This window comes from Cebidichthys violaceus, unplaced genomic scaffold, assembly GCF_023349555.1.
Source record: "Cebidichthys violaceus isolate CVI_PGR_0920_01 unplaced genomic scaffold, fCebVio1.0.p SCAF_10, whole genome shotgun sequence".
Taxonomy (NCBI): Eukaryota; Metazoa; Chordata; class Actinopteri; order Perciformes; family Stichaeidae; genus Cebidichthys; species Cebidichthys violaceus.
This window is the reverse complement of record NW_027176263.1, coordinates 9,996,175-10,021,281: the sequence shown is the minus strand read 5'-3', so window position 1 is coordinate 10,021,281 and position 25,107 is coordinate 9,996,175. Positions and strand designations below refer to the sequence as shown.

At 41.1% G+C, this 25,107-nt stretch overlaps 1 protein-coding gene across 3 annotated transcripts in view; it reads left to right on the top strand.

Annotated features, from left to right (window-relative positions):
* The window catches only part of macrod2 (mono-ADP ribosylhydrolase 2), a 383,002-nt gene that overhangs the window by 265,808 nt on the left and 92,087 nt on the right, over nucleotides 1-25,107 (top strand). For all 3 annotated transcript variants that reach the window (XM_068724930.1, XM_068724931.1, XM_068724929.1), the window contains exon 7: nucleotides 19,623-19,653. In XM_068724930.1, the coding sequence (XP_068581031.1) occupies nucleotides 19,623-19,653 (31 nt within the window). The remainder of the gene's footprint in view (nucleotides 1-19,622; nucleotides 19,654-25,107) is intronic.

Here is a 25,107-nt window from a genome sequence, read left to right as displayed (position 1 = left end):
ATTGGAGATGAATGGTGTAGAATGATAGGATTAGCCACCCTTCTCTCATTCATCTCATTCCAAGGCTGCTAGAAGCATTAGTTCCCATCTATTTTGCCCGACTGTGTTCCCAAAATGCATTCCAACAATATCTTATAGTGACACAGCATGCACGCGCTGCTTGAAGATGACTAGCTGATAGCCCCGACTAGACAATCTGTTTAACATGACAGGGAGAGCAAGTGAAGAACAAACACTGCATCACTGGGATAAGTGTCCATGCCCCCGAGGTGTCTTCGAGACAGACACCACACTGGGGTTTGTGACGGCAGGTTGACTTTTTGGCCGACAAGTTTTAAAAGCTCTCCTCTGTTCTCAGGATTTTTATGAAACACGCTGTAGGTAACTTTTACTGTTTCACCTTTATTAATGTAGGTCACCGGTGATATTTGAAAATGTGTGTTTTACTGCAGCATTTAAGTGCACTGGAGGGTTTTTGTCATTATTTATGTTTCCAAATACTACCATATCAAACTTAACGACTTTGTACTGCACCCTATTCCATTTTGGTTTGCCGACTCCCCAAGTGATTAATTAATTTTCATTTATGCACTGAACAGATCGTGCACAAACTTTTCCTCTGTACGCTTCTCTACCCTTCCTCGTAAATTATTGTCCGCGAGTGCAAGCGACTCCAGATTTCATTATATAATGGCTGAGAGAAGCATGGAGGCCTGGTTGTGCACATACTTGGCTTCCGATCACAGCAAAGTAAACTGTGCCATTAATTGGGATAGAAGAATGAGAGGTTTACTGCTGATCTGCTTACACAACGCTGTTGGTCTTTGTGTCTCCATCGCCCAGAATTCCATCTAGCTCATACGTGGGACTCTGTTCACTCTCATTTTCTTTGTGACAATATTTGGAGAACTTCATTTAATGCTATGATACAAAAAGGCAATAATAAAATGTTTTGCTTCTTAAGTCAGGTGACTATGTTTTTCTTCTACCTATGTTTTTGTCTCACATTTAAATGTAAGCATTGGTAATACATTTTGTTAATGCTCTTCTCCAAACCAGCAGATATAGTTTATTTTTTGAAATTACAAATTTGTCTTTGTCTTTTTTTTCTGTTCTACCTTGATATTATACTTTACTCCAAAATGCAAGCGTGCTACCATTGTTTATCCCTGTGTTTATCCAGTTGAAGATCTAGAGTAGAAACCTAGCTAGTACAGTATGTGCTGCAGAGGACTTTACGTTATCCTAATCCCCCAATCAGCGACGAGCTGCAATATGCAACGACTGGCCGACTGGCCTCTGTGGCCAGTCGGCCAGTAGCCCACTTCCACATACAGTACCTGCATGCAACGCAAAGGTTAATTAGACTGAAGCTTTCAAAAGGTCACGTCGCCATTTAAATCAGCCAGTGCTATTTGTCTGATCCGAATCATTGGCAATACTGGGCCAATTAGATCCAATTACACTGCTCGTGGTTGTGGTAGTCTGCCACCTACTCTAAGTTAATGGCCATTGGAACACCAATTACCCCAGCGCCCTGTATCAGGAGGAGGCAACCACCGCAGGAGGTCTTGGTATAGGGGACAGACCTGCCATATCACCTTCCCTTGACAATCCTGTCAGGGAAAAACTATGCGAGGTGAAATATTAGGATATGTAAAATGTGACATTTCCACACACCTCGAGAGGGGTAATCACAGTTGATGGGGATTGAAGAGGTATATCTCCTGAGTGTCTGTGTGGAGTGGGCTGATGTGAGCATGCTAGCGTCTTGATTACAAGCTCAGGAAGTCCACAGCAATCACCGGAGAGACTAAACCCTGTCTCCTACAAAGGCTACTCTACCTAGATGTTCTGTGAGGGAAATGGCGGCAGTTCTGTTCTAGATTAATGCGCTCTGACAATAATAAAGGCTCTTCAAATAATTTAAGTACTAAAGCACAGTCAAGTTGCATAAGACTCAGGCTCAGCACTCAGGCTGGTTTCACTTCATGTTTTTCTCTGCTGCTGTACCTTGCTGTGAGGAGCTCCTGGAGACGGGCTCCTGAATATCTATGAGGCTCACATCCCTCTGCGGTACTATCTGAGAATAGAAGCGTCAGCTCGCAACCAACTGAGGGACTGTCGGAGGAAGTTGTTGATTAAACAGATGTCTTTCCTGCCAATGCGTCATGAGACAAGTACACCACAATAAGCATGCATTAATTAAGCATACCTGAGGAATGTGGGCAATACAGGAGAAACAAAAGACATTTCTGTCTGTCTTTGTCCGCGCTTCACAACAAACCCCTGGTTTGACGTACAGAGAATACAAACAGGAGAAAAGCTCAGGGATCTACTCAAGGAAAGAATAGTTGAGTGACAATTAGCAACATCTCATACAGAGTCATTTGTAATGACGCTGGTTTTCAAAGTAAGTCTCGAGTGATTTGCCTGTGGAAGAAGGCTGCTTTTGGATTGCAATGTTTCCGACAAGAGACAAACTGGAGTAGAGACAATTCATGAACAGCGTCATCTTGTTTGCTTTGAAGCCTCCTCAACTATCCACAATCTCAACAAAAATAACCTAGTCCTTGCTGTTCACCTGAAAGCCTGCTTTCCTAAATTAGGCTCCCATCTGTTTTGAGTTGTGCTCGAATCTGAATGTCATCAAACATTTTCTCCACCACCTGAAAAATGCTTTTCCTTTCATTAAAGGAGCTGGGCAGGAAAGGAGCATGTTAAATGCATTACATGCAAAGCAGACCTCTCTCAAAGCCTGACAGTTGCTCCTCAACTGAGTCAATCCCAGCAATCTCTCAGATACTGTAACAGATTGCTGTTCATCGGCAGCAGACCTTGGTAGAATGAGTTCTTGTTTACATCATTATGGTTAATTACCATGCAGAGTCAGTCCAGCCAACAGCGCCTGTACTGTGTGTTTGTGTGTCAGTGAAGCCGGACAGAGCTGCCTCACTCTGTCATCTCATTACTAATGCAGCACTATCCCCAAGGTAACGCCTGGAGCCGGTCCGGTGTGTTAGGTCATCCTTGATTCTATGCCAGTGGGTGGGACTATCCAACCAGCGTGGGTCGATTAATAACCGGGGAACCCTTTTGTATCTAATCACGTACAAATCATCCAGTCATCTTCTACCTCCGACTGGCCCACACATCCCGTTGATACATTATGCTGCTATCGTGATACGCATGGCAACGTTTTCAATTTAACACTAGAGATGGATGTTTTAATTATTATTGAGTGAATAGTAATGAGAACGCTGAATCTGTGCGTTCCTCTTAATGCACTTAATTAAAGTTGCAAGTTTAACATGCCCATGCATCAGAAAATAAGCTCGTTGGACAGTTACGTCTTAAAAAAGAAACAACATGGAGAACTAAGCAGTCATTGTGAACATGCACTGTATTCACACTCGGTTAGTAGCTTTACGACAGATGTGAGTGCTACTTTTACTCCAGTGCTGAATCTAGTTCTCCAAAGCTCTCGCTTTTATGAAGCCAGGTGTTGAACCCAGTGTCGACCTTGCTAGGGCCGTGTCCATGAAACTGGAATTTCCTGGTGTATCACAGTGTTCCATTTCAACAAGCTTGCACCCAATTATCCTTCAATCATAGTCGCCGGTCATACAGATGTGTTTGCTTCCAAGTACAAGGTCTCTCTATCGGGTTTTGACACACGAGGGACATTTTCTCTCGCTCTGGTTGTACACATGAAATGTTTTCAAGGGTAGAAATCAGATAAAGATGAATGTCACCCATTGAATTATTTGTTTGGTTATTTGTAGCTTTTATACTAAGTAGCAATTATGAGCATGGCATGAAAAATGAAGGTACAGCAGAGAATATAACCTCGACACTCCAGACATACAAATTAGTAGTCTGTCATGCTGTTATAGGTTTCTCTTAATGAAATGTTTTGTTTATGCACAATGATATACAAGGGAATAAAAACCGTAAGATCAGTTCTTATTAGACTCCCCACTGCACTGATTATAAATCAGTGCCCCCCCATTCTAATTAATGCAAGCGAGTTGTTTTTATGAAAAATAATATTTGGTTAATTTATAATATTTTGTTAGTGTTGAGTGATGAGAGAATGATTTCATAAGAAAAGTGACAAAGAAGCTGCTTTGTTCCCCTTTAAAAAAAGAGAAGGTAACATTTTGTTCAATCCAAATAAGTTTGAATCTTCTTAAACTTTGTCTTGTCATTTTGTTATTTCAAACTTATTTTGGCTCAGTTTTTTTTTTTTATCTCCTGTTTTTTATGTAACTTATTTATTGTTGAGCACAAACTGGGACCTGCATCCTAATGCCACACTTCCAGTCTCTGCTCTGAGATTATTTACAGTTATTCACAGCAGATTCTCTTCAGATCATTCATATGAAGCCGTTTCCTAACCTTTCCTGTGTTTTGTTAATGCATTGGTTCCTGTGTGTTTTCTCAAAGAGAATGCATAATGCAGAAGGCTGACAGGTATTGGGAGCCTTGGGAATGTTTCTAGTTCTTTGTGTGGTTCAGGCGTGCACAACTGCACGTCTACATTCAGGGTACGTTTAAAGTCTGACATGAATAATTGTAATAATCCCCATCGGCTTGGGACATATTTATGATCAGCGTTGTTTGGTTTGATGACGGCAAACTGGGAACAGTGCATATTGTGTTGACCAATTGGCCAGCGCATATTTATGCATATTAATGAGAACATCAAGACTAAATCCAGACTCGACACAATCCAAACACTCAAGTTGTATCCACAACTGTGACACAGGTTACAAGCCCTGCCCTCTCAACATTCTGTTATCGAAACCACAGCAGTGTTCCTGCGGGCTCAGGTGAATGAATGACTGTGTGCATTGGCAGACACGCCAATGTTTATGCTCTCCTACATAATTCTTTAATCACAGAGCTATTACCCCACACATACACCCAGTTTAGTGCCATTATTATCTCCCAAGGTCACAGCTAACGAGGGCTGACGCACTGTGCCTGGCCTGTGCTGATTGACTCACAATTTTAAACTGGCTCAATCTAGGCCTACTCAGCAATTCAAGAGGCAATGCAGCACCTTGCACAGGTTTATGGGGGAGATATATTAGCTCTAACAGTGCAGGATTGTCTGGCTTTGATGCTGCCGATTGCCACAGGGGTGTACGCTACTTATTTCTGCCCCAGCAACTGTTTTACCCGACACCTGATTTTGAGTGTGTAGTTCTTTAGTTAAGCCCCACCTTCCACATTCTCTCCTGTTCCAAGTTAATTAAAAATTATACGACATGTTAGCATTAAATCATTATGAAGTAGGCCTACTGAGGTAATCATTTCATGGGGTAATTTAGCAGATTAAACACTTCTTTCATTGTCAACCAGTGACCTTGATATCGTAAATGTCACACTCGCCTTTTATGAATGATGCCACAACTGTCGGGACCATACAACGGATTTGAATTTAAATCAGCTATTACTGTACTTATATCCACCCTTTTCATTTCACATACACATGAATCTAGAAAGCCCAAAGGTTTACTCACCATGTCATATGCTGAATGAAGTGCCTGCCGGAGCGAACACAGGGGTGAATCTTGTTTCATGGTTTGACTTTTTTCCGCACTGCTTGGGATGCCAGATAACCTCCAAATCTCACTCGGCTTAATATCTAATGTCACATCCATAAACCCCTGCTGATGACAATATGCATGGAATCAAATGTGGGGCTCTTCGTTGTTAAGGTTGTAGCCCCCTCACAGGAGAGCAACGAGCGTGAGATGGAGACCATGGAACTAAGCAAGTGTGCATGAGATGCCTTTTAGATGCATCGAGTAGAGTACTGAAAGCAAATATTATAAAAGATTTGCTCCTGGCATTCTTTTGAATGGCATTGGATTTTCATTGAGGCATTGAGCAATTAAAAGAACAACCGTCCTCCAGTAGTTCCCATTCGGCGTTGCAGTGAAGAGGCTCCATTATGAAACTGGACAGAAGTGATTTGAGATAAGTATACACATAAGATAGCTTTTGCTTAATCATGGCTCCAGATTCCTAACGTGCAGTGTTGTTGGCTCCCCAGCTGAGCCCAGTCCTGCAGAGTCCTTGGCTTTTCCAGAAGAAGGCTGAGTCATGAGGAATGTGTATGTGTTTGGCATTGAGCTCCGTCAGGCATAATGATGATGACCTACATGATGGTCTCTTAGCCAAGCATGATTATGATCCACTCTAAATACTAATCAGGCTTCTTAGTATTGATAGAAAGAAAAAACAAACATTGTAGGCTCATTCAGAGTTTTCTGTTTGCTTTTTTCCAAAGAAAAGAGTTATTTGATTACTTTATTTAATGCAAAAGAATATGAATCATCATCTCTATACAGTGATGCAGTACATTTTTGCTCCAAAAACATGTGATGTATTGGGTGCAGAGAAAATGGTTTTCCAGTTTTAGTAACTAATTAATGCTTTATCAATATTCATGATGAACTCCACATTTAGAAAGCTGTAATTAGCTGTATTATCCTCTGGCCATTTGTGGGGGGGAAAGCATTCCATATAGTTCAAATCAAAGCACAGCAACAACTCTAGTTTCTGACCAAACGCGATACACTCTACAGTTAGATATTACCCTGCATGGAAGTCAGAATGCTTTCCAGAGGCAAGCAGCACACAACAGGACCACTCGAAACCAGCACGAGCTGGACGGACAGTTTCATAATTCTCAGGAGCCACCTGGTGATTCCCTCAGTCACCTTCCTGTTTCCTCTCAGCCAGCTGCTCCCTGTGCTCCCAATCAATCTGCAGTGCCCATGCTCCTGCAATTCACCGCGACCTTGAGTGGCGTGTCCCCTCTCTTTTGTTTGGGATGTTGGTGGGTTTTGGGTCCCTCCTCATTCCTCCTCATTTAGAGATGCACCTGTGCTCAGACCAAGATAGCACCACATTGCAATGCGGCTCTGGGATTTGACTGCATTTACCAAAGATCTCGTATACACAGAAAGTAGCAGACTGCCTCTGAATGCTCTTTTTGTTACTCCTGCCTTCCGTTGCATATGTTTATGGATCTTCTATGTTTCATGTGGTTGTTCTAATTACCTCTTGATATGAGTATAAGTAAAGATTAAAAAGACGCCACCTACAGTTCTACAGTGGATGGCTTTACATGATGAACTAAAAAAATGTTGTGTTCAAGTAGGAATAAGCCTTCATATTCCGAATAAGGATTATTTTGCAGCTAGATAAGTAATTATACAGTTACCTCACAGAGGAAGTACTACTTTAATCTATTGCCTAAAGTCTCGAGTCTGTTTTTTTGTTTTTTGTTTTTTGTTTTTTTGTTAAAGTCTAGAGCAGGTGGGGGATTTGTTGTTCTGCTTGGTTGGCCATAGACATGTATTGTCTGGGCCAGGCTCGGGTGGCAGAGTGGCTCCCTTCATGGCCCCAGTGTGACAGAGCTGTCTCTACATGAAGGTGACTCTTAATGATGACCACAGCCTTGTGCACTCAAACAATAGACCCTTACTCCTTCATACCCCTGTGTATATCTTAAATGCTGAATGTATGGGAGTGTATGTATGAGTATATGTTTCCTCTGTACTATCATCCTTGTATAAAGGAGTCTAACTTGTACCCAGCTAGTGTCTGAGGGGAGATTTTGATTAGGCCTGGATGCTTGGTGAAGTAAATCTCCTGTGGGATTTAAAGGTGGATACTTTGAACAGGCAATCCTTCAGAAGGCTTTTAGACTCAATAAATCCACTAACGCCCCAATGTTTCAAAACACTGCTTTACAGCCTCATACTTCATATCCTGCACTGTAGTGTAAAAGTGACAGGACTACTTGAAGATGGCAACAAGCCTTGGGGAGCACTCCTACCAACACTTTCACATCTGTTGATCCCCCGTATCCCTGCACCTGCCACAAAGTTTCCTACGTGACAAGGCAGGTGTATTATGTGCTCTCCCCTTGACGTTGCCAAGAAGAGACCATGAGGTTTAGATGGCAGCTGCTGGGCTTGGTTTGTGTACATTTTCAGATAAGAGAAAATGTGGGGACAAGGGCATCCTCGCAGCAGTTCATCTCATCTCCATCACCTTCATGCAGTGTTTACATCCGGTGTCCACCGGGAGTCTGTGTCCTCCTGATTCTCAAACAGCGTGGATTAGGAGCAGGGCATCGCTGCCACCATGGTGATGTTGTAGGGCCAGAAATGTGAATGTGCATACCACAACCAGTGAAATTCAATGTCTTTTGATACATAATTCAACCCTACAATAACGGGGAATTAATTTGTACTGCAGCCTAAAAAAAACACTTTGGACTTTGTTTTCTATGACATCTGGTGTGCCTATTATGTGATTTCAGGGACACTGGAGTGTCTTGGTAATGTAAAATATTCTTAGCTTTATATCTAGAATAAAGTATAGATATAAAGTTGGGGAGTCAATGAAACAAAAAATAACCAGTTATATAATAATCTAATGATGATCAACACCCTGAAATAGAACATAAGGTCATCAGTTGGATTGTCACTTATTTCCATCACGGGTGATCAGATGCAGTTCAGAGAGCTGTGTTCTATCTCTTCTGCTGAGTTAACTTGGTTGTTTCAGAAATACGTGGCTGGATAGTGTTCATGTGTCATGATCATGTACACAGGGGTACATTTAGTGTAGGAATAACCAGGTTTTTTCATGTTCATCACTTCAAAGTTGCTCAGTAAGACCAAAAAAAACCCAAACAAGCATCTTTTTTGTATATTTTGTAGTTTTTGAAGTATTTGTTCTTGTGATATTCCTTGTCACCTCACATATAACATGTCTGCAATTCAGTCTGTATTAATTGTGATAACTGAGATGCAGCCTCATATTGTTCCAGACAATCGAGGCTTAAAGCTCATGAAAGAAAGGCGCACACACCTGAAATGTGCTTTCACATTGTCACCTTTCAAGAGCCTTTTCATACGGAGACAAAGAGATACAAGGCCCTTTGTTTTTGCCGTAGGTGTGAATATCATTAGACCTACTGTGAGTGCAATAAATGCGAGGAGGAGCAGTAGCCTTTGCCCATGAGACAATAAAACACATATGGAAATGAGCCGACAGCATGACTAATAGCCTCCAGTTTGAACCATGCGCCCATCTCAGCGAAATGCCTGTTCTCTTTAAGTGAGCCATTATATAGTTATCAATGAGCCTGCTTCGCCTTTGATCTCTCTTTCAAGAGTTGAAGATTTTGCACCCACAAAAAAAAAGAAGCACCTTAGAGAAGCCGTTGGTTTGCATGTTGTCTGCTGCTATGCCCTGCTATGATGAAACAAATACAAAAGAATCTGTCAGTCCCTGTGTCCCCCCTGTCCCTAATCCTTCTACCCCTGAGAGTGCCTGCCACACCATCATCAGAGCTCGGATCAAAGTGTGAGAGAATGGCCCACAGGTCTGCACAGAGGGAGAGCTGACCTACTCAGAGCTTACTATGTCCTTGGACCAAAGTCCTTTTAAGGGCTACACATATTCATTGAAAACCAATTCGGAGCAGTATGCCTAAATTGAGCTTTACTTTGCATCAGCAGTCTTGCTTTGTGGACATTACCTGAGGCAATCATCATATCTAAAGTGTCAGTTGAATAAAGACAATTTAGTCATCTAATTTGAGAGCTCTTCATACAGCTGGAATAAACAAAGGTTGAAAGCATGCATTATTGTGTTTACAGTAAATATATTTGTATTCCTGCCCATGGTACTGCAATTTGTATTACTTAAAGTGCACTAGACCAGTATATACTGTAAATTGAAAAATAGTGTTTTCTCACGATAATACGACACCGGCCTCGACCTCTTATCCAGCTACCATTAATTAGTGTTGGTGGCTCTTACCTCTGGGCAAGCTCAGATTTATGGCTCTATGTTGTGGGGAGCGTTAAAGCGAAAGTACGCTGCTGAGGTCTAGTCTGCCCCCGGACTACACGGATAAACAGGCTTTCCTACTCTTGTATACATGGAGATTCCTTAACTGCATATGCGGTTGCTGTGATAATGAAATATACCAACAGTTCAGCAAGTAGGTCTGCAATAGGCTAATGAATATTTTGACATAGATTTAATAGACAACGCAGTTCTATTATGTCTAACTTTTTTGCCCCGTACTTTGTAATCCAAGGCCCTATACAGTGTAATCTATAAAATGCACTCAGACTCTAAAGGGGTACTTGGACATTTTGGGATTATTTACCAATTTACCGAGCATTATGCACAGTAAGAAGATCAATATCAATTTCATCCCTGCACATCACTGCATAGATCAGTCATGTGTTTAGCCTACCTTAGCACAAACACTGGCAGCGAATGAAATAGCGAGCCTCCAACAGACGTTTAACAAAAGCCTTCAAGATCCAGGGTTCTCTGCTACAGTGCGCTATTTTTTTTCTCGATGCTCATTCATCTCACCCCAGTCTTCCGTGGCTCATAAATATGCTGCAGCCCCACAACATTGCATCGCAGGAGTTCACACAAGCAGACAATATCTATCACTGGAGTTGTGCAATTGGGATCAGCTATGATCAGTGTTGTAGAACTGAGTGCGATGAAGGCAAACACAGATCACGCTGAGCTTCCGTTAACAGAGAGTTCATTACGTCCATTAAATTCCCAGTTGACAAAAACATCCCAGGCTTTAAATTTCTGAGTAATTATTCCTAAAGCACAAGGCCAATGAAGAAATCAGAAGAATAGACTGTATGTTTTGGTATATGTATAATTGGAAAATGTGTTCCTATGGTTCAATAATAATTATGTACTAACCATGCCTCCAAGAGGTCACTGCTACGCCAGTACAGAGAGCTGAATTCGATTTGCAGTTAATGAGGTTGGGTCTCTAAACGAATGTTAGATTTTATTTTGTATGTAGTGCTTTGGGAAATGTGGTTATGGTCTATTTTATCATCTGTTATGATTGTGTGCAGATCTCCCATCTACAGTACATTCATCAGGGTAATATATTACCCAACTTTTTCATTCTATACACATATGCAATAAGTAAAAAAGTCCAACAACAATAAGTTATGGGGTCTCTTAATTAGCTGTAATGTTAAATTCCTGAAGATCATTTTTATATAAACAAACTAATATTGTCTGCAGGATATCTATGTAGCCATCTTGTATATGGATGTTGTGCTGACAAAATATGACTTTGTCACTGTGCAGTCAACCTTCAGAGGCTGTGAACAGATGAGACAGTGGGAATGGCTCGGAGGCTGTAGGTATTAATATCTGTTGGGATTTGCGCATTCATATCCGAACTCCTGATGTCAGTGAACAATCATTTCCTTCAATGACGGCCTCTCCTGTGTTCTTGGGGACCATTGAGCTGCAGCTCAGAATGATCTACTTTCACATCAACCATATTAATTTGAGCAACCCTGCTGACCACATGCCCTTTCTCTGTTTTACCTTGTTACACTGACTCCTCTATCACCCCTGCACAGTAGTGCTTAGTCCACTACATGTAGTGCCAAAATACCAGCACACCCCTAACCACACAGTAGCTCATCAAACCTTTAATACTATAAATAATGCAGGGCAACAGAATGAAGGTCGGTTTAAATCATCCATCATCCATGTCCCCTTTAGATGTCAGCGGTGGTTGCTTAGTAGCTCTGTTCAAACAACATTGGTCAGTATTCTGGAAGCTAGCGAGGCTTTTGTCACTGAATGCAGGCTGCGTATAGCCACACTTGTATTTCCTAGGTTTACTGGTGGCAGTCATCAGTATGCGATATGCAGCAGACATGATTTTTGTCTCACATCGGTCCGGACACAAAGACAGGTGCCATGCAGCCAGTCTTCATGTATGCCGTTCTGTCACCTCAACATTCAGAGTGAGGTTTTGGCTTTGAAGCCCCTTTTGATATGGTGCTTTTGAAAAATATTGAAGGACGCCTTGTAATGAAAAAAAAAAAAAAAGTCTAATTAGTACTCTTACATTGGAAGGGTACCATCGGCTGGCTTTCACATTGCAAGGCCAGAAAACCCTGTTTCTCCCCTTTGATTAAATGTGCTGTTGAAGTTGATTTACGAACGGAAATGTAAGTAATGTATCAAGTAAAATGCTCCATGGTTATTATTTTACTATTCATTTAGATCAACCACTTGGGACTCATCTGCTCTTGCGGTACAAATCGTGAGCGATATTTTAGGATTACTGATAATTCTAACCTCCCAGCTCCATATGCTGCTAATCTCTACTGAGACAGTTTGACATGGGGTATGGATATTTGAGAATATCCACATATGCCCTGGTTCTACCTTCCATAGAGGGATACATGGCTTGACTTGTCTCTCTTGCTCCATTTTCTCTTCAGCATTTCAGAGTCTCTCTCACTTTCTGAAACCTCATGAAACAGCCGTTTGATAGATTAAGACAGAATCCTCCTATTCCTGCTTTGATCATTTCTTTATGCCCACCTGTAATTTAGGCTTCCAAAATGCAAATTACTTCTAATGCTACACACGATGCTCTACATTTCCTAAACACCCATTGGAATAATCACAGGCTTTGGTGGCCCTGAGGCATACTGAAGGATATGTCTCCTACACTGCTGAGTGTTGAGGTTAAAATATTCAAATCAAGCATTTTGCTCAGAATTACCAAAGATAATTTTTTTCTATTCATTTACTGCTTTCTTTGCTTCCATCTCAGAATCCAATCAAAACACATCCTACACTTTATAATGTCACCGCTCTTGTAATAAATACAATAAAAAAATGAATAAGACTATTCTAATCATGTCGGAAAAAATGATATTAATCAAAGTAAAGTTCAAGGCTTTAAAAGGAAGCGGATGTGAGATACCATGAAATGGGAAATAATGCTCATATTTAAATAGAAGTTGAGACGGTGGTCTCAAACTAATACAAAATGATCAGTACCATAATGGCTTATGGGTAAATTTGGGATAATTACTATGTTTCAATGTTATTTCCACCATGCAGTGGGACAGCACAGTCATGCTTCCCTTTTCTTCTGCAGAAATATTGTTCTTGATTGATAGGTAAAATTGTGAGTTTCCATTAACAGTAAATTACTACAGCAAGCAAGACCTGTGAGGCTTCTCTGAAAAATATGATAATAACAACCTGTCTCAAATAAAGCCCTGGTTTCCCCTTCAGTTGAGGTAAATACAGGCACGAGGATTCCTGATCAGACAACCAAGGCACAGGTCTGTTACCACAGCTGTCAGTCTGAGGCTCTCTCTCTCTGTCTGCTCCACAACATTACAGATCAGCCCTCAGAGAAGTCTTGATTTCAGCCACCTCTAGTATGCTAATCCAATCAATAAGTTCTACTTAAGGAAACAGAAAGCATCTGACTACGAAGCATGCCTGCAGCTGTACAGAATAGCGGTACAGTGGAATAGTAGGAATACATTTTGTTATTGAGTTTACCCGACATGTTCGCTGCCTACTCATTTCAATTCTGTCGATCATGTGCGGGTCACGCAGAGGTCAGTCAGTTTGTCCCACTGATGTGAATTCCTTTCTTTAGTCTTCCCCTCACTGTTGCTCAGTGGTCAGTGATATAATTTCAACTGATACTGAGCAGGAGTACTCATACATAAATATGAGCAGGCGTCTGGTTGCATGTGCCCTCGGTTCAGAGTACTATCATCTTTATGCCGTTTTGAAATGCTCCGTCTTTAACACTGAGGGAATCGGTGTCACCAGCAGACCTCTGTGGGAACGCACAGTGATATGAATAATAACAGTTTTCTACCCAAACTGGACATTCAATGTTGCAATATATGTAGTATATGTATGTTGAATCTTTGTAAGGACTTTACAGTTTTATGTTAAAAGTTTCTTCTAGTTCCCAATGTAATGACCATATTGCGTCAAAAAAAGCCTCTTAGTGTACCTGTGCTCTGTAGCTTTGGGCTTCAGGGCGGACTGTGCTTCATCAACCATACAGCTGGTCATGGACCAATGAATCAAGCAGCCATCAGTTCAGTAGCTGCTTGTATTTGCTCCACTGCTCTGCCCTATCCACAGGCTTTAGCATTTACGCCTTTTTTTCTGCCCATTCATCTCATCTCTGTCACACGTCTGGCTGACGGACATGCTGCAGAGTCCTTCTCCCCCGGTTGTATGTGCAGATGTGTGATAAACACAATCAGAACACCCTGAGCTTTAATAAGGCCAAACAGAGTTCATTATGTTCAACAACTGTATCTATCTTTAGTCCAGTCCCCCAATTCCCCCTTTGTCCTACTGTGGAAGTGGCAAGTGCTTGAACCCTTTATGCACACCTTTATCACATCTGGAGTCCCTCAGACTGCTTCACAGAAAATCCCGTGGTCCCTCACTATACACTACTGTATCTTTACGCATCCATCAGACTTCGTTTTTATTATTACAATCGTCTCTTATTATTTATCAAATTGTGCACATTACCCGCTTGTTTATTTACATGCACAACAAACTCTGATAATCCGTATTTAAGTAATCTTTCTGTGAAATGATTCATATTCAACTTAATGTTTGGATTAGAATAACCCAATAAACCTCACACTGGGATTATACAAGACCAGGTTTAGATGGCTGGCATATTTCAATAATAAATTGCTAGCGGTGCGGTGGGAACATCACACTCACACTCGCACACCACGATAGATACATTTTGATGAAGGATTATTTCCAATTTCTATTGTCTGGTTTGTCATTTCTTTCCTCTGTATGAGACGTTACCTACTGTTGCTTAAGGACAGGATTTACTTGGTGTTGGCACATTTTCATACTTAATTGCTGACAGGACAAGAATGTTCTGTTTTGGTTTATTCATAACAACACAGACTCCATCAGCCAAGTTGCATGCAAACATCTTATCCTTAATAAGCTGTTTTTCCAGAGTCTTATGGCACAGTAAGTGAAACCCTGCATGTAAACACAGCCAGTGATGCTGAGTCCTTAATGGACACTCAGATATTATTGTGATAATAGTTATACTTGATCACGGCAGATATAAAAACGGGTGGTGGGACTCGGGTCATTAGGCTCCAGGTTTCTCACCCTCTGCATTTCTCCATCCTCCATTTGGCATAATGATACTCAAACAATCTCACATTAGAATATGGAGTGCGGTATTATGCAGAATAAAAGGGTGTTAATGTGTCACATTTGAATATCCTGATCTGTAACGGTGACTTGCTCTTCCCAGTAGCAGCAGCAGCAGGTAGCGGAGTCAGACAGACACCAGGCATGACCTACATGCTTGAAGAATTACAGCAGACAACAAAGAGGATTCTATTGGTTTCATGTTGTGATACTGATACTGATGTAAGCCCACACTGTACTGGTACCAGTGGTGAATAATAACATACTTGTGGTCACATTTGCACAAGGTCTCCCCTCGCTGCCGTGATTTATAAGCAGAGCTTCCGTCTGCAAACAGGCTTGGAGGCTTCAAGCTAGGGGGGCAGCACCCCGTGTCCAGTGCTATTTACTCAGCCAGCCGAGACGAGGCGCTCCCCCGGCAGTGCTGCAGTCACTGTGCCCATGCATGGGTTTCTTACCTCTACCTGTCCGCTCATGGGAAGGTGACAGCTACAGCAGGGCAGCCGCTATTTGCTACAGGTTCAGCCATCTTTACTGTGTCATTTCCTGCTGCTTAACAAATGACTGAAAGCTGCAGGCTATTATGCCCTCAGTGGAATAAAAGTGACTTAGTTTTATGAGGCCGGTCTTTGCAAAACTCTAGTCACACTTTGAAGTGAATAAATCATTGTTTTAATAAGCATTGGTGGTTGTGTCAATTAGAAACATTTAAATACTTAAATATTAGAGTAAATGCATGTTAATTATAATCAATACTTCATTAAAAGGATGCATGAATGTAACAGAAGTTTAGTTTTTCCAACAAAGATGACTGTAGCCACTTAATATACTGTGAGCTGAATACGCGTGCAGAGATGCAGAGAGGAAAGGTGCTCCACTTTAAAGTGACGTGATAGATTAGGGAGGAGCCCTAGCAACAGAATAATTTCCCTGGTGACCAATTTCTGAACACTCCCTAAGCAAAGAAAATCAGCAACAAGCCAACATGTCAGGCACAGCCTCATGCCGGGGCGCATGCGAACATGCTGACTCACTGCTAATGAGCAGCCAGAGATAGAAATAACAACCTAAACCGCGAATCATAGGTCACATATACCGCTGACTGTCCTAATTAACACTGGACCTTATACAATGTAAGCAGGTTTACAGGTATACACGCTAACAACTATCAAAATAGCTTCTACGGTGGCCCAGACTTGACGTGGAAGAAGAAAGAGAATTAGGCTTAACTAGTCTTACAGTGTTGCATGCTGTGGCTGCTTCTGAAATCTGCTGTAGCTCTTTGTTGCATTCACTTGTAGTATTCTTGGCTTTTATGCGGCTTTAACAAATGAATAGACTCATTCGTTTCCTGTCTCTAAAAGAGCTAAAGCTCTATTTGATTTAACAGTTCCATTGAGGACTGACCGCCAACACTCATCTCCTCTGCATGGGAAGAAATGCGATAGGTCCTCCCACCACTCACCTTGACTTTAGGAACGTTTTAGTTAATCAGCTGAGGCTTTTAGTGATTTTAACAAAACATTTATAATTTTATTAATAATATTGTGCATGTTGATATTTACAGATATTGACCATTGCTAATTAATTATGAATTAATAATTTGTGCATATTTTATACAATTTATTGAGGTGTGTGCCTTATTAATAGATGGAAAGAAGTGTGTCTGCCGACATGCTCTCCAGGCTTTACAGTTTTATTGGATATACGTGTCTTCCCTTTTTGCAATAACCGTCCTTTAAACAAGTAAGCGACATGTGCGTGTGCCACAAAGGAGTCAAGTCTTTACAGCATCCCGTTAAGTGATTACACAATGCATTTTCACACCCGAAAGATCAATAACCCTTCCTTGGTTCAGCCAGGGAACTAATAAAAAAAGATTTGAATTGATTATGCTGATGGTATGTCGTTGCCACAGATGTGTTAAGGTGTAGTTGTCATCCAAGCAGAAGTTCAAGTTGAGGAGAGCGACATGGCGGCCTTTCAGCTGAGAGAAGATAATGAGGCTACTGGCTCGGGATCACTTTGGCAGCTGGGACTGGCTGGAGGCATCGACAGGAAATAATGCTGCTCTTGTCTGAAGATTAAAATCAGTTGACTTCCTCCTTATTATTACACGGCTTCAATAGATTCCCCCTGCTGGAGTAAATCTTGATTCCTGTTTGTATTGACTGTTGCCAAATGTAGAATTGGCATAATTTAGCTATTGAGATTTTCACTGCCAATGAGTCTACGAAGCACTGAATTTCATTGTACAGTTATTAATTTCGACATCCTTTGAGGTTTTCAAATACAAATTTTTTAAAATCAAACATCCGATTTGCACTCAGTTATGATTTATTTCTGAAACCATCGGTTTATTTGACCATTTTGTGTCCTCAGTCTCAATATGTACCATGGACAGCACTTGGCAGTGGACTAAAAATGTCCATGCTTCTCCCCGCTTCATCATCTGTGGTTTGTGTCAGACCCAGACAGTCATCTGGAAAGGTCAAAGCTTTGGTAAAAGACTTAAATCCGCCTACAGAAGAAAGATTCACCTTGACAGGCGGAACCTGAAAACGGGTAAATAAGAGCACAAACAGAGACTCATTCCTCTCCGCATAAAGCAAGGACAAACAGACCATTGCATTTCAAAGCGGGTGTCATAGGTTGTGCTGCTTTGGAGAAAAAGGTCTACATATTTTATCAGTTTTTTAATCAATTATTTACTTTCAAAATATGTGAAGTACATTCATTTCTTCTTTCAGTTGAAAAGACTCTCCAGAATAGAGCTCTGACTTGTTTGTATAATCGTCTTACGAGCAGACGTGGATTTGTTATCTGTCAGATCTATTAATTGTGTTCTCAGTTCTTAAATGAAGTGATCTTGGCACTTCTGCTAGCAACAGCATGTTTCTAAACACAACTTGACAGGGTCAGTGTGGCAAAACAAACTGTTGGGCTGAGTTTTGGCATGGAGAGAATTTGACATATGTGTGTTAGTCTTTGATGAATCTCTGTAGTGTTTTGTTGCGCTGTATTCATCCAGTTGTGAGCTGCTAGCTGAAATTGTCCCCCTTTTTTTTCTCTTTGTCATCTTATTATATTAATGTTGTGGCCACGCCTTTTGATGAATGCGGGAACTAAAGCACGTATTCAGCGACTTTTGAGGACAAGTAGGACCTTTGAAAAAAATCCTTTCTCTTTACTGTTTATTAATATACTTAAAAAGATGAATGTGAAATAGGGAAGCTTACAGCGAGGCCTATGCATCATAATGTATTTGCTCACAGAAGTAAAGAATAATGAAACTATTTTCAGCTATGAAGCCATGCTTGAATAATATGTCTGCTGCAAAGTGCTACAAAGCAAGAACTATTACAAGGTGGTTACTTTTTATAATCTTTTTGGAAAAGACAGCCATAAATACTTGTAGGTTTTTGCTCTTAAGCTTATGAAAATATTCATAATATATCCAGATTCTCTGCATGTCTGTATTGTTTTGTGAATATGTCCCTAGCTGCTGTTGGTGCTTGGTGGGATAACATTGATTTCTGCTATTGATCCAAATGGGGCAACAACGGCTTTGTGATTCTGTCTTTAGTTTTCTCATCATTTGAATGAAATTAGCTGAAAAGCCTCTGGCTGTGATGTCCTTGTTGTCATTGAGACCCAGCTGAGTTTGCATTGACTTTACGCAGAATGAAAGCTGTCTATCTAACTTCATTTAAATTAAAGACATACATCAAAAGGCTGAAACTACATTTTGTGTGAGAAGCAGCCTCAGTCCTTGGTTAAGGCATCAGTGGTGTGTACGTTTGGGCTGTAGGCGACAGACGGGATCAATCGTCCTCATTGTGATGTTTAAGTGCTGGAGATTATTAAGCAACAAACTCTACGCCTACCTTTGAATTCACACGAGTCTGATCCACCGTTCCCTCAAGCAACATATGCAAATATCACTGTTATGGACATCAAGTATGGGCAATAAGTACTAATGGCCCATCATGATCATTGGTGCAACCGAGCATGATAAGATTTCCAACAGTCCAACAGCCTCTTTAATGCCGCGGTGTGATCGTGTTAATCAATCTAATGTGTGAATGTGTGAATGTGTTCATGTCCAGGATGAATTTAATGTGCCTGTTTATGGAAGTTAAGAGAAAAGTACATTCTGTGTGTGTGTGTGTGTGTGTGTGTGTGTGTGTGTGTGTGTGTGTGTGTGTGTGTGTGTGTGTGTGTGTGTGTGTGTGTGTGTGTGTGTGTGTGTGTGTGTGTTTGAAGCTGGTTTACAATACAGTTCTGTGTTAGCATTGCAGGGATTTGTGCAAATGGTATTGTAAATTGCTCCTCTTGGGAATGAGCAAGTGAAGCTGTAGAGGTAAACAACAAACATACAATGGTAAAGTGTGCTTCAATGGCTACAGTTTAATGTGGATGTGGTGCGAGTGCTCAGTGAGATGGAGAAAAGTCCCTGCTGTTTTGTCATTTTTTTCAATCTATGTGAATATGTTTTTAACTTTTTCTTTCTGTCTTTTTCCACACAGGCCTTCCCATGTATATCCACAGGCATCTATGGTAAGCTTAATCCTTCTTATTTTGTTTACTTTACTTTTTTACTTTTTGCTTTCCATACATATGTTATCATAACAGTCTGCACACACAAGCTTAGTCGTAGGGACTTGGCTTAGGAACCTGATGGTAGCCAGTTCAAGTCCCTGAACGGACCAAATACTGAGTGTGGACTGGCAGCTGGAGAGTTGCTAGTTCACCTCCTGGGCATGTGAGCAAAGCACTGAACCCTTAACTGCTTGAAGTGCTGCGCTGTGGCCCATCATCCTGAAATAGCTCCACATTTGTTGCGTGTGCGTGTGTATGTAAATCAATAAAAGTGAAGAAATGAATTTCCCCAAGGGGACAAATAATGATACTATATTATATTCAACATTCTACATTAAGCAGAGGGGGGTACAGGCTTTGTCTTTGAAGAAGAACACAGTTTGTTGTAACATACCAACAAGTTCACCTTACTCCATGTTGCACAAAGACACAAGCTTGTATGAGGTGAACAAAATGTAGACCCCGAACAATGCTTGTGCTCCCTCATGGGACCAGGCCTGATATGCAGCAAGGCATCGCTGCCAAAGAGCTACTGTGCTAATTAGACTTAAACAAAGTCACATTGAAAACATGCCAAACTTGCCGATATAAACAGGCTTTGAAGTTGTGAAGGCAAATGATGCTGGATGCAGAGAAACAACTGGAGTTTATATAATATAGTAAACTGCCTCTGCTGAGAAGACATCATTATTTCACTCTTCTGACTACAGTAGACACCATTCATTGAATTTGCACACACGCTCTAATAATCACAGTGGGTGCCAAATATGTAAGGATTAATAAACATGCTGATTTTCATTCACTGTCAATAACAAGTCAGCAGCAATACGGTTCTATGAAAGCAGTCTCAACTCTGCTATTTGTACAATATTTGCTTTGAATACTCTCAAATGACCAAGATGGATATTTAGTGAACCACGATGGTTCTTTTGCCATTGGTTTAAAAAAGGCCAATGTGAGCTTGTAACTGTTGAACCTGACCAGGGATCTGTAATTGTTTGGCCAGTCATCTCGTGAGAGTCGTTAGGTGCTCTGATCGCTCTCAATGAGCATATTACAACCCCGGTAAGTAAGACCGTTTTAAGACCAGGTGCTCCCTATGGTGCAAACACTGTTTCCACAACATGTTGCAATCTACAGTTCATATACAAGGATGAAAATGCAACTGGGCCCGATGAGTTGTTAAACACCAAAGTGAACTCTCCGGTCACCAAAGCTAAATCCTTAATGGGTTTACATAACCGTCACTGAAAGAGCTGGAGGCTTTCCTTCAGAGAGAATAATGTAATCTACCTCTCAAACACTGAAAAAACAAGACGGACTGAAGCTGCTCTGTGGCCCTAATTCTGCTCAGATGCTTGACAATTCATATCATGTTTTGTGTTGCTTTTTTGTCCACCCTGCGTATGTTTCTGAACTATATTTTCTGCGATGTGCTTACTCCACATAAGGTTTACATCAGACATAATATTATTGTGATATCTCACACTTGTGTAATTGTGTTGGGGTTTTGTTCACAACAAAGTTTCCATCCTTTAAAAACATAATACCTAGGTGTTACTTTACTGTTTTCAATTTAGCTGTATACTTTCTAGCACTGATGGTGTAAATATGCGCAGCCACAGTTGAGTTATTTGAATGAACGGCCGCTAATGAAGACCTGATGCTGGGCTGTTCAACTGTACACGCAGCTGAGTTGCAAGATGCAAGCGAAGCGTCAGTCATAACTGATTTTTGTTTGATTTTTCACAAGTATCATAATATGCATGGCACAGCATTGCCTCTGTGATTGCGTACCACGTCTTATTTATATGATGCAAATATCCAATCACATCCCAACGTGAAATTAAAACTGCAATCTATTAAAACAATTTATAGATATGTGTGAAAAATCCTTGACAGGTGAACACCTGCCATCTGGCTTGCTGTTCATTTCAGCCTCAAATGACTGCATAGTGCTGCAGGATGTGGCTTGTTTTGAGTTTGACTGCTGAACATAATATATTGTTTGAAGAAACACATTTTGGAAATGCAATCATGAACTCCTCTTTCCGCAAGAAGGAAGTTAAACAAGGATTTCCACCGTAAAAGAGGCAAATACTAATAACAGCATCCCAGAACATGGGAGCATGCGCTAGGATCATGGAAGCCTCTAAACTTCAGTTAAGTTAGGATCTACTTATTTGTAAAATGTACTTCACTGTATTTTAAAAGTACAAGAATTCATCAGCATCAAAAAAAGCCTCTTTTCACACATGTGAATTACTGACTACTTTACATCTGTTTTTCTCTGAAATGTCGGAACAAAGTTATGCACTCTCCATTCATCACTCCTACTCCTTTCTCAACACACAACATACACTTACTGATTAACAAATCACTGATTGCAGAACTCGACAAAATGCTTATTAAACCAGCGGTAAACACACAGTGATCCCTTAAACTAGTTTTCTTTTCTTTTCTCCCCAGTTTCTGGGCAAAGGGCATCTACCACATTATTAGCATCCAGGAAGCGGAAAAAAATAAATCGCTAATTATGGTGCACTTCAGTTCAACAAGCTGTCCATCTATTCAGCACAGATTGAACCACCATACAGCTGCAGGTCTATACGTAAATACCCAGTCGGCACATTTAAACTTTGATGCATGTGAATGGGGTTGAGATAGTCCAAGTGGCCACGCATCGTGATATACAGCTAAGCCCAGTGTGTGTGTACTAAAGAGAGCCCTCAGGCTTATAAATCACTAGATGTTTATAATTATACTCTGGGCTGCATAGAAGAACTCTTCCCTCTTGGGATACTGAACATTTTCAACCCATCACTTTTGCAATTCGCACAGTTACTGCGTATGCAACTCCCAATCATTTCCTCTCACTCTCTGCAATATTGTCTGTTTTCTGCCATCTATCAATGCACACATCTCAAAATGGCTTAATGATAAGGAAGGCAGAAGTTTTAAATTATTTCCCACTCCTTTTCTCTCATTCTCCCTTCCTTCCTTCCTTATTTCACTGCAACTTTTAGTCAGTGATGATAAGTCATTTCTGCAACATGCATTCCCTCTTCTCATATTTTCTTATCTTGCAAAATACATTCCTACAGCACATTTTTTACTCATTGGAGTCTGACTCGTTAGTGTCTGACTTGTTAGTGATTGAGCTGTTAGTGTCTGACTTGTTAGTGTCGGAAATTTCAGTGATTGACTCGTTAGTGTCTGACTTATTAGTTTCTGACTCATTAGTGTCTGACTCGTTAGTGTCTGACTTGTTAGTGTCTAACTCATTTGTGATTGACTCGTTAGTGTCTGACTTGTTAGTGTCTGACTTGTTAGTGTCTGACTCATTTGTGATTGACTCGTTAGTGTCTGACTTGTTAGTGTCTGACTTGTTAGTGTCTGACTCATTTGTGATTGACTCGTTAGTGTCTGACTTGTTAGTGTCTGACTCATTTGTGATTGACTCGTTAGTGTCTGAATTGTTAGTTTCTGAATTGTTAGTTTCTGACTCGTTAGTGTCTGACTTGTTAGTGTCGGAAATTTCAGTGATTGACTCGTTAGTGTCTGACTTGTTAGTTTCTGACTCATTAGTGTCTGACTCGTTAGTGTCTGACTTGTTAGTGTCTAACTCATTTGTGATTGACTCGTTAGTGTCTGACTTGTTAGTGTCTGACTTGTTAGTGTCTGACTCATTTGTGATTGACTCGTTCGTGTCTGACTTGTTAGTGTCTGACTCATTTGTGATTGACTCGTTAGTGTCAGAAATTTCAGTGATCGACTCGTTAGTATCTGACTTGTTAGTTTCTGACTCGTTAGTGTCTGACTCGTTAGTGTCTGACTCGTTAGTGTCTGACTTGTTAGTGTCTGACTCATTTGTGATTGACTCGTTAGTGTCTGAATTGTTAGGATTGACTCGTTAGTGTCTGATTCATTTGTGATTGACTAGTTAGTGTCTGACTCATTTGTGATTGACTCGTTAGTGTCTGACTCATTTGTGATTGAATCGTTAGTGTCTGAATTGTTAGGATTGTCTCGTTAGTGTCTTACTCGTAAGTGTCTGATTTATTAGTGATTGACTTGTTTTTGTCTGACTTGTCAGTGATTGACTCGTCAGTTTCTAACTCTTTAGTGACTTAGAAACTATCGCAAATTAACTCAATTGATGGACAGAAAAAAAAGTTTTGCTTTGAAAGTAAATGTTAAAGTAAATTTGAAATAGTTGACAGTGATATCACCTTTACAGATCATATTAAAGAAATAAAATGAAGAATGTCGGGTGATGGATTCATACGGCTCTATTTACAAAATGGATATGTGGCATTTTGGAGTGAAACCGCTCTATTGTAGTGACACAAAGGCAGAATGCATGCAGGGGGGAGAGGGTCACTGTTTGTACTCCACGTTGACGAGGGCACTGCTTATTGCTGTTCACTCCGGTGCCCTGTGCTGCATTGCCAGTAGGAGCCCGTCATAGCGCTTCACCAGACGCCCCTCGCATCAAAGGGGTAGGCTGTGCAGAGCCAAGCATGCAGCAGAGGGGGATTAAACAGCCTGTTCAATAAATGGCTTAGCGCTTAGCGCTTCCCATAACTGCATCTGCACAGAACAATACCGCTGATTAAGACTGAAGATCTTCACACAGCAGAGGTCAAATAGAGGAGGGACTTTCAAAGGAACTATAGTATAGTACCGTGCTGTGGTGTTATTCATATGGCTCCTCCCTGTGCCCCTTGAGTACTGCCATGTTCTGAAAGGGGCCCTGCTCTCTTGTCAGGCGTTTTGACGTTTTCTGTACATTTCAGATAACCTTTAAGGTCAACTTCCATTTCAGCAATGTAAACAAAAGCTTTTTAGTTTGAGAGGCACGTCGTCCCGATCTCTCTCTTTCCCTCTGTCTTTCTCTCTGTGTCTCTTTCTCTCTTTCTGTCCCTGAAGAATACCCATACAAGTAGCCATAGTTTAATATCTGCACATGGTCATGCACCCACTATACTCACGAACATGTGCTTGACCCATTTTCACACTTGAATTGTTGTAGAAAAACAAATATTGTGCCTCCAACATTGTGATGGAGAGGAATCAGGAACGAGTTATCCAAGGCCCTTGTGGAGAGAAAAATAGATTTGTCAGAAAGGCTAATGCTAATTGACACTCTCTCTCACGCCTCCATATTCCAGGAGACTCAGTCACCATTGACAGATGATGGCAGAACAGGGAGGTTGGGTGTAGCAGGGGTGAGCAGGGGGTACCTTAGACGCCTGGAAAGAAAAATGAGGGCTCACACTGCGCTGACAGTCCAATCCCTCAGTCCGGCCCATTAGCCACAACAGAATTTCTGCACGGATAGTGTGTCGGAGGTACCACCCATAAACAAACTGGTGCCCACAGTGGGCCACAGGGTCACCCAGCATGGTA